A 9,426-nucleotide genomic window follows, 5' to 3' on the forward strand; every position below is an offset into this window, starting at 1 on the left:
CAGGGAAGTCCCAGTCCTTATATTTTAGAGACAGATAATGATGTCTTTAAGGTTGAAATGATAGAACTGCTTCAAAATAATGAAAGAGGTAGGACATACAGAGGAAATAATACTGGCCATCTGTTGATAACGTGTCTCACTGGGTATGGTTACATGCAGAGTTCATTCCACTATTCACTTCTGTATGTGTTTTGGAGAGAAAAAAGCAAACAGCAGTTATATACACAACATATAGGCTGCTGGCAATTCCAAGAAGCCTAACACTTACCATGTACTACAGAGTGAGGCAGGAGATGTCTATACTTCTGAGAGAAATAACATTTTGGTGACTATGAATTAAAACTGTCTAGTAGGGCTTCCCTGGTGGCGCAGTGGTTGAGAGTCTGCCTGCCGATGTAGGGGACACGGGTTCATGCCCCAGTCCGGGATGATCCCACATGCCGCGGAGCGGCTAGGCCCGTGAGCCATGGCCACTGAGCCTGCGCGTCTGGAGCCCGTGCTCCGCAACGGGAGAGGCCACAACAGTGAGAGGCCCACATACTGCAAAAAAAAAAAAACTGTCTAGTAAAATACCTGTAGATGCCATACGGTATAATTACTCATTTTTTGCTTCCAATTTCCTTCTTAGATTCTGAATCCCCCCCCCCTTTTTTTTTTTTTCGTTCGCCGGGCCTCGACCGTGTTGGGTCTTTCAGCGGCCATGGCTCAACGGGCCCAGCCGCTTCGCGGCATGTGGGATCTTCCCAGACCGGGGCACGAACCCGTGTCCCCTGCATCGGCAGGCGGACTCTCAACCACTGCGCCACCAGGGAAGCCCTGAATCCCTTTTTTAGATGTTAAAAGTCACAAGTAAAAATGTGGACAGTAACTTAACTGTTTTTTCTTTTCTAAACAACTTTCAGTGTCAGTGACAGTATCTGCTAACATTGTGAAGATTTTAGAAAAGAACATTTATTTCAATTCCCTTCATAAATTATTAAGCCTCCACTGAAAAGAGGGCACACTTGAATTTGATAAATTATGAACAAAGTCTCATTTTACATATTATTAGAATCAGAGTTAAGTCAACACTTAATTTCACTTTTGGGTTGAGATCTACAATATAAAATCCTCAATTTGAACTACAAAGTTCCTTTTATATATATAATAATAAAAGCTCCAGACCAACTTTACAATTCCCTACAATCTCAACTCTTCAGATGATCAGAAGGCTACCAATGCCTTCTCTATCAAACACTGAAATCTCTGCATGTGAACACTAACCAAAAGGTGCTCACACTAGGCAGGTAAAATCATATGCTTTCCTCATTACCCTGGTTGTTTAGGATTAAAAAAGCAGAGCAAACTGCTTAACGCAAAAATACTAATCTCAAGGAAATGTAAAATATTAATCAATGAGGGAGGAGGGTGTGTCAATGAATCCTTGGAACAGTATTAAAGCTGATTTTTGAGTTGAAAACTACTTTAGTTGAACACTACTTTCTCTGAGATCCAAAGGTAACAATCTACAAAAGTTGGAAAGGCCTGTAAAGCAAAGCACTTTCCCTGATAGTGGTTACATATATCTTTACAAATAAATGAAAGGTCAGTAATTTGCATCACAGAAGCATCCTTCACTTAAAAATGAGTTTCCCCCAAGTGCTTCTAGCTCACAATTAAAAACCTAGTATTGGGCTTCCCTGGTGACACACTGATTAAGAATCCGCCTGCCAATGCAGGGAACACGGGTTCGATCCCTGGCCTGGTAAGATCCCACATGCCGCAGAGCAACTAAGCCCGTGCACCACAACTACTGAGCCGGCGAGCCACAACTACTGAGCCCGAGTGCCACAACTACTGAGCCCGAGTGACACTACTGAGCCCAAGTGCCACAACTACTGAAGCCTGCGCACCTAGAGCCCATGCTCCGCAACAAGAGAAGCCACGACAATGAGAAGCCCGTGCACTGCAACGAAGAGTAGCCCCCGTTCGCTACAACTAGAGAAAGCCCGCGCACAACAACGAAGACCCAACACAAGACCCAACACAGCCAAAAATAAAAACAAATAAATATACATTTATTAAAACAAACAAAAAAACCTAGTACTGACACTAAGGAGGTGGGTCAGGAAGCAGTAGTTCACAAGCTTTAGAATGCATAAAGATGCCATTTTTAAAAATGCAGATTTCTGGGGCCTTAATGTAGACCTATCAGAATGGGGGTGGGTGGGCGCCCCAGAAGTACAGATGTCTGCATTTAAAACAAATTCCACAGATCAGTCTGATGCAGACATCTAGGAATTTTTTAACACTAAGGTAAAGCTTCCATTTCATTGTTAAACAAAAGGACCCCACCCAGCTGAAATGGCTTTCTGCATCCAGTGCAAGTGTGGCAAAGAAAAATTTCCAGATAGAACAGGAATGCAAAAATATTGGGGGGAATTCCCTGGTGGTCCAGTGGTTAGGACTCCACGCTTTCACTGACTAGGGCTTGTGTTTGATCCCTGGTCAGGGACTAAGATCCCACAAGCCTCGAGGCGTGGCCAAAAAAATAAAAAAAATAAAAAATTGAAATATCAGGTTACAGTGATGGTGAAACCCTTACAGTACATACTGGGGTTGTCTATTCCTCCAGGATTTTAGCACTAACAGCCAACAACATACGCAAATGACTTGGAAGTGATGCCACGAGCTTCCCCAGCTTTATAAAACTCTATAGTAATTCCTGCTTATTTAGAAGAGGCCACACGCTGGTCTATACCAACGTTTCCTTGCAGACAAGAATCTGAAACACCAGCAATTGACTTTCTCAAATCCCTGAATCTAGAATGAAGTGCAACTTGTCATTAAAGGCATAAAATATTTTAACAGCACCAAAAGTTTACATCAGTGAGAAAGCACTAAAAGGAAAAAAAAAAAAAACCCTGAAAGGAAAACATTTATTGAACTAAGATGACATAAAACTTAAGTTGCTTTTCTGACAGCCTCATTACTTATGTTATAAACCCAGCACATGTAATGGAATATGGCAATAAAATACCACCAGGAAAAAAAGTTTCTCCACAACACTTGTTCAAAACCAATTAGGCACAGACATAGGCTGCTCCAGTTGATGAGCAATCAAAAGGAATTTTCTCTCTGTAATTCAAAATAGATAAATATCCTATTTGCCCATCAAGTGAATCATAATGCTCATTTTTTTCTTTTTGCAAAGCTTAGATTACTGAGTGAAGTGGTAAAAGAAAAAGTTACTTCACTGTGACAAAGAAATGCCTAGAAAAGAAAGAATCAAGGCAAAAAACACAGTTACTCTATGAATTCTACCACAACACTTCATACTACTGTGGAATCAGGCAGCGCCCACAACTTTAGTCAAACGCTTATTTTTAAAGTACTGAAAAGACTCGTCTAGCACCAACTTGTTTTCCCGCACTGCAAGAGAAATTTTATTCTGACCAAAGCCTATGTTTAAAATGAGTAAGCACCTTAAAAAAAAAAGGCATATTTGTTTATTCCTTCATATTTTGATTAGTAACTGCCTTTAAATTATCTTGTTTGATCACAACCGCATGTAAAATTAAATTCTACATCTATTCTTCAGGTAAGACCTGAAATAAATGTTACACATCGTGTTCAAAACACTAGATAAACATCAGGGTATCTGCAGAGAGCCAGTTTCATAGAACTGTGGAAAGTGAACAAGATCACAAAGATTAGGTTTAGTATCGCCATTTAACTTGCCAAAAGACCTTGGGTGAGCCTCTCAAGTCTCATCTGTGAAACTGGGTTTATAATTATTTACCCCTACAGGGTTAAGAGAATCAAATGAGTTTCACGTGAAAATGCCTTGACAATTATCTACATGAATGGCTTACCAGACCGTACTGCTATCAAACAACATTTGTAAATCACGGTGAACCCTACCAAGTTATGACCTCTTTTAAAATTTTATTTCCCCATATAAGCGTCGAAACTGAACCATTACTGAAATATACTGTTACGATTTTTACCACTAATGCTGGCCAGAAATTTCAGTCTAAATACGTCGCTCAGCCCAAATAACGGTAGAATTTGCCCTTTCCCCTATTTCACAATGAAGTGAAAACTCCAGAGCCTATAGATGTAAAAAAAAAAAAAAAAAATTCCTTCCTTTCCCGCCTTTCCCTGCCTAATTAAGGTGCTTTTCAATTCTGCCAAGGGTCTTTTTGACTTCCTTGATACTTAAACAACAACAATAAATCATCCCTTATCCTAGGATCCAGGAGGACTCCTCCCTCCCGGCTCCCTCCGGCCACGGGGTCAGACACTTGACCCTGGGGCGGCCCGGGCCCCAAACCGCGCCGCGGCCCCGGCGGGCCCCAGTCCGTTCCACTCCCCTCCCCCACGGCGCCCGGGCACAGGCCCAAGGCCCGCGGGACTTACGCTCTCGTGGTCCCACCGCACGTTGCTGCGCTTCTCATCCGGGGCGAGGTTTCGGTCCCGGCCCATTAACTCATCCAACAATTGCGCGGCCGAAATCATGGTGCTTTCCTCGGGCGACTGCTCTCACCAGCCCTGGCACCCACCAAAGAAAACGCCGGCGACACAGTCGCCAAGCTCTCCTGCCCGCTCCCGGCCTAAAGCCTGCGCTAAACAGGAGCCGACAAGACAAAATGGCCGCCGCGCGGACGCCTTCCCAACATGCCGTGCGCGCGCGTGCGCCCACAGGGACACGCCCAGGCCTGGGAGGCGAGGGCGGGGCCTGCCGAGGCCTGAACTCCGCCCCTGCTGGGCCGCACCGCCCCATTCCGCGCCAAGCGAAACCGGAGGCTACTTAGCGTGGTAACGCGAGCTGCTTCCTTCCGTAGGCTCCGTTAGTCCCGCTCTCTTTCACGGAAATAGAAACATACGACTTGAGGCTTTAACACCGCTCCGAAATGGAGAAAAGGGTAGCGTATCCTTTTGTACCACGCGGTGCTCTCGGTGCCATCTTGCAGTGGAGGAAAGTGAAGATAAGCACTCGTTCCATGTTCCGACTCCTTTCTCCTAGTCTCTGCGCTTGCCGCCTCTTCTCCCTGGCTTGCTCCTCCCACCCCGACTCCCCTGATTCACAAGGTGGAAAATCAAGGCAAGAAGAGTTAAGGTGGTTTCTTCTCACGCGGAGTACGGGGAGGAGTTTGCCTCCCAGTCTGGAATTTTTTTTAATTATCGATTCATTTACTGAACAAATATCTGAGTACCTATCATGTACCAGGTAAACGCTTGAAGCTAAGCTCTGAACCTTTCAGACACGGTCTTTGCTCCCACAGACCTTGAGGATTAGTGAGGGAGATAGTTACTAAATAAATAAATATATCAATATAAATTGTGATAAGTACTCTAGCACCTTTAACTGTACGGACTCTAAAGACAGATCGTCTGGGTTGGTAATCCCAGCGCTGCCATTCTGCCTTCCTTTCCCCATCTGTAAAATGGGGCTTATAGTAATAATGGCCCCCTAAACACATAAGATGTTGCTGTGAAGATAACACAGGTAAGGCACGTAGAACAGGCCCAACACATTTTAAGTTTAATCATTAGCTATTACGATAATGAGGAGGAGAAAGTAGGGTTCTGTCAAAGAGTAAGAGAGGTCTCTCCGTGGAAATGACCTAAGGCCTAAAAGATGATGGCTCTCCAGCCAAGCAAAGTGGACAGAAAAGAACTCAAAGCAGAGAGAGAGTAGCATATACCAAGGTCATTTCATTATATGAAACGATGTTCATCATTATTTTAAATAAACCTAAAACTGTCAGGATACTCATTAAGTGGCCTGAGGATGGCAAGCATTTGAGAGATGCTGCTTTAAAGGGGTAGAGAAGGAACCATAGGATACTGTGAAAGGGAAGCCAAAGATGTAAGAGGAAAGTCTGAAGAGTATAGAGTCAGGGAAGATCAAACAAACAAACAAAAATAGAGAAACTGTTTCAAGAAGGTGAAAGTGGGCTTCCCTGGTGGTGCAGTGGTTAAGAATCCACCTGCCAATGCAGGGGACACGGGTTCGATCCCTGGTCTGGGAAGATCCCACATGCTGTGGAGCAGTTAAGGCTGTGCGCCACAACTACTGAGCCTGTGCTCTAGAGCCCGGGAGCCGCAGCTACTGAGCCCACGTGCCACAACTACTGAAGCCCGCACGCCTAGAGCCCGTGCTCCACAACAAGAGAAGCCACCGCAACGAAGAGTTAGCCCCTGCTCTCCACAAATGGAGAAAGCCCGCGCACAGTAACGAAGACCCAATGTAGCCATAGATAAATAAATAAAATTTTTTAAAGGTGAAAGTAACCAACATTGTAGAAAACGGCTGAAGGTCTGGCATGAGAAGACTGAAAAGGATCCACTGGATCCGCAGTTGGAAGTCAGACTGAAATGCATTGAAGAACGAAGGAAAAATGAAGGAGTAAAATGGCAGGTGGACAACTCATTTTAAGAAGTGAAGCAGGGAGATAGGGTAAGAACTGAAAGGAGGTATGGGTCAAGGGAGGCTTTTTTAAGATGGGAAATTAGAATATGTTTAGTGTTGGGAGGTAGGAGATGAAAGAAGAGAGTAGCTAAAGTTCCAAATTCTTAAGGGAAGGTGATGGTTTAGGCTCCAGGGCATATTGGCCTTTCCTAGAAAAAAGGACCTTTTCTCCACTGAAACAAGAGAAGAAAAAAGAAATCAGTTTGTAGATGCAGCAGTGAGATGAGGGAGTTTTCAGCTGATGGTTGCTGTTTTCTCAACGAAGCGTTTTTGAAAGTTCACCACTGCCATGACTACCAAAAGGGGAAAAAAAAAAAAAGTACATATCTTGAACTACAAACAGGACTTATAAAACCTGAGTGCAAAGTTACAGTTTCTGTTCACTAAAACTTTTTTTTTTTTTTTTTTGGTCTACATCACGCAGCTTGCGGGATCTTAGTTCCCTGACCAAGGATTGAACCTGGGCCATGGCAGTGAAAGCGCCGAGTCCTTACCACTGGACCACCAGGGAATTCCCTAAAACTTTTTAATCTAATACCCTCATTCATTCCACAAACTTTAATGGTGCATGTACTTTGTGCCAAGAACTGGGTTATGGCCAGGAACACAGATAGATGTATGCGACCTGGTTCTCAGGGAGCTCCTGAACCACGGAAGACAAAAATGTAACAATAACTTGAAATGCAATAAAAGGAAAATACTGTCCTTTGGATCTCAGAGGCAAGAGCTCCCACCCAGTCCCACACTAGGCTGTCTATGGCTCTCTTTTTCATAGATTCTGAGGCCAGCCACAGTTCAGTGCGTATTACCACTGCAGATAATGAATTCATTCATTTATCTTTTTCATTAATTCAACCAGTGCCAGCATCATCTGCTGGGCATCAGGGATTCAGACATAAAAGTAGTCTTTTGCTTTTTTGGCCGCGCCCCTGGGGGCAGGTGGGATCTTAGATCCCCGAACAGGGGAATCAAACCCATGCCCCCTGCGGTGGAAGCTCAGAGTCCTAACCACTGGATGGCCAGGGAATTCCCAAAAGTAGTCTTTATGAACAAATCACAATGCCCAGTTTACAGATAACTTTTTTTTTTTTTTTTTTTTTTTTTGCGGTACGCGGGCCTCTCACTGTTGTGGCCTTTCCCGCTGCGGAGCGTAGGCTCCGGACACGCAGGCTCAGCGGCCATGGCTTACGGGCCCAGCCGCTCTGCGGCATGTGGGATATTCGTGGACTGGGGCACGAACCCGCGTACCCTGCATCGGCAGGCGGACTCTCAACCACTGCGCCACCAGGGAAGCCCTACAGATAATTTTATAGATTATATGAGTTGGTTATTTTCTGATGCTGAGATGGAAAACAACCTTATCAGTCAGTGGTCTCCATACCCAGTTCCATGTATGTTACTAATGCAAAGTGTCATGGACTGAACTGTGTGCCCCACCACACACACACACAAATTCATATGTTCAAATTCTCAGAATCCATGGTAGGATCTCATAATGTAATTACATTTGGAAATAGAGCCTTTAAAGAGGTAATAAATTTAAAATGGGCCCCAATACAATCTGACTGGTATCCTTATAAGAAGAGGAAATTTGGAAACGCCAGGTAGGCACACAGACAGAGGAAAGGCCATGTGAGGACACAGTGAGAAGGCAGCCGTCCGCAAGCCAAGGAGAGAGGCCTCAGGAGAAACCAAACCTACCGACCCCTTGGATCTTGGACTTTTAGCCTCCAGAACTGTGAGAGAATAAATTTCTGTTGTTTAAAGCCGTAAGTCTGTGGTACTTTGTATGGCAGCTCTGGTGAATTAATAGAGAAATGAAGCCACAGTCACTAGTGCTTCCCAGTCTTCAGTGTGGCCCCCATAACTCCATCCTCCATCTGCTTTGCTGCCTCCATCATCTTCCTAAATGTAAATCCAGTTGTGTCTCTTCCCTGCTCAAAACCCCTCAGTGGTTCCCCATCTAAAATTTAAACACCACAAGGCCATCCATGATTGGACCTGCTTCTCCAGCTTTTTGCTACTGCTCCCCCACACCTTGAACACCCCTTCTTCCTATGACATCACACCACGTTACACTGCTGCAGACATGGAATGCCCTTTCCTCACCCCAGAAACGTCTACCCATCTTCCTCAGCTCACAGCCCAAGCGTCACCAGCTCTGTAAAGCCAGCCTGGACCCTCACTCTCTGCCTGCCACACACAACTCATCATCTTCCTTGTGCCACCATTTTACCTTGTACATTTTGGGGCTTGTCACACGATACTGCAAATATCAGTCTTTTTCTTTAAAATGAAAGTTTCTCCCTTTCAGTCTGGTGGCAGCCATCAGTTTATCTCAAAGGTAAGCCAAAATAGGCACTTACAAGTTCATCCAGGAGCTGTGGAGGAAAAAGCAGTCCGATGTAATGCGCTTTCTTCTCAAGGTGTGCTTTTGGCAGTACTGCCAGCTCTCTGCACTCCACAGGGCCCTCCACCCCACCCAGCCTGATAAAGCACGCAGACTGGGATACAAGGCCAAGCAAGGTTATGTCACATATCAGATTCCTTTGAGCCGTGCTAGCTGCAAATGCCCAGTTCCTAAGGGTGCCAGCTATGGCAAGCCTAATTATCATGGTGTTAAACGGCTACAGTTTGCTTGAAGCCTTCAGTCTATTGTGGAGGAGTAAGCTGGGTGCCACCATGTGGCTCTGAGAGTCCTGGATTCACACTGGGTTGGTGAAAATTCTACACACAAATTCTTTGAGGTTATCCTCATTGATCCATTCCATAAATCTACCAGAAGAAATCCTGACACCTAGTGGATCACCAGTCCAGTCCACAAGTACAGGTAGATGTGAGGGCTGACACTGGCAGGTTGAAAGAGCTGTAGCCTTGGAAAGGGCCACAAGTTCCGCCACCCCGCTGGTGGTTCTCATCATGCAGCTTGGAGATGGCACAGTACTCTCCAGCTCCACTGTTACTGCTAA

At 45.0% G+C, this 9,426-nt stretch overlaps 2 protein-coding genes across 3 annotated transcripts in view; one reads left to right on the plus strand and one right to left on the minus strand.

The window, feature by feature from the left end:
* LUC7L3 (LUC7 like 3 pre-mRNA splicing factor) overlaps positions 1-4,666 on the minus strand; it is a 25,639-nt gene extending 20,973 nt beyond the window's left edge. Inside the window, exon 1 of one of the 2 annotated variants that reach the window (XM_007465003.1) lies at positions 4,402-4,666. In XM_007465003.1, coding sequence (XP_007465065.1) covers positions 4,402-4,500 — 99 coding nt within the window. In that variant the 5' untranslated portion in view covers positions 4,501-4,666. The remainder of the gene's footprint in view (positions 1-4,401) is intronic. The other variant, XM_007465004.1, reaches the window with a different exon arrangement.
* On the plus strand, positions 4,499-9,426 carry LOC103090079 (60S ribosomal protein L15-like). Its single transcript, XM_082931357.1, is given in 3 exon segments — positions 4,499-4,664; positions 8,816-9,153; positions 9,259-9,426. Coding segments are annotated over 3 exon segments (672 nt in total).

This window comes from Lipotes vexillifer, unplaced genomic scaffold (assembly GCF_000442215.2).
Source record: "Lipotes vexillifer unplaced genomic scaffold, Lipotes_vexillifer_v1.1 scaffold591, whole genome shotgun sequence".
Lineage (NCBI taxonomy): Eukaryota > Metazoa > Chordata > Mammalia > Artiodactyla > Lipotidae > Lipotes > Lipotes vexillifer.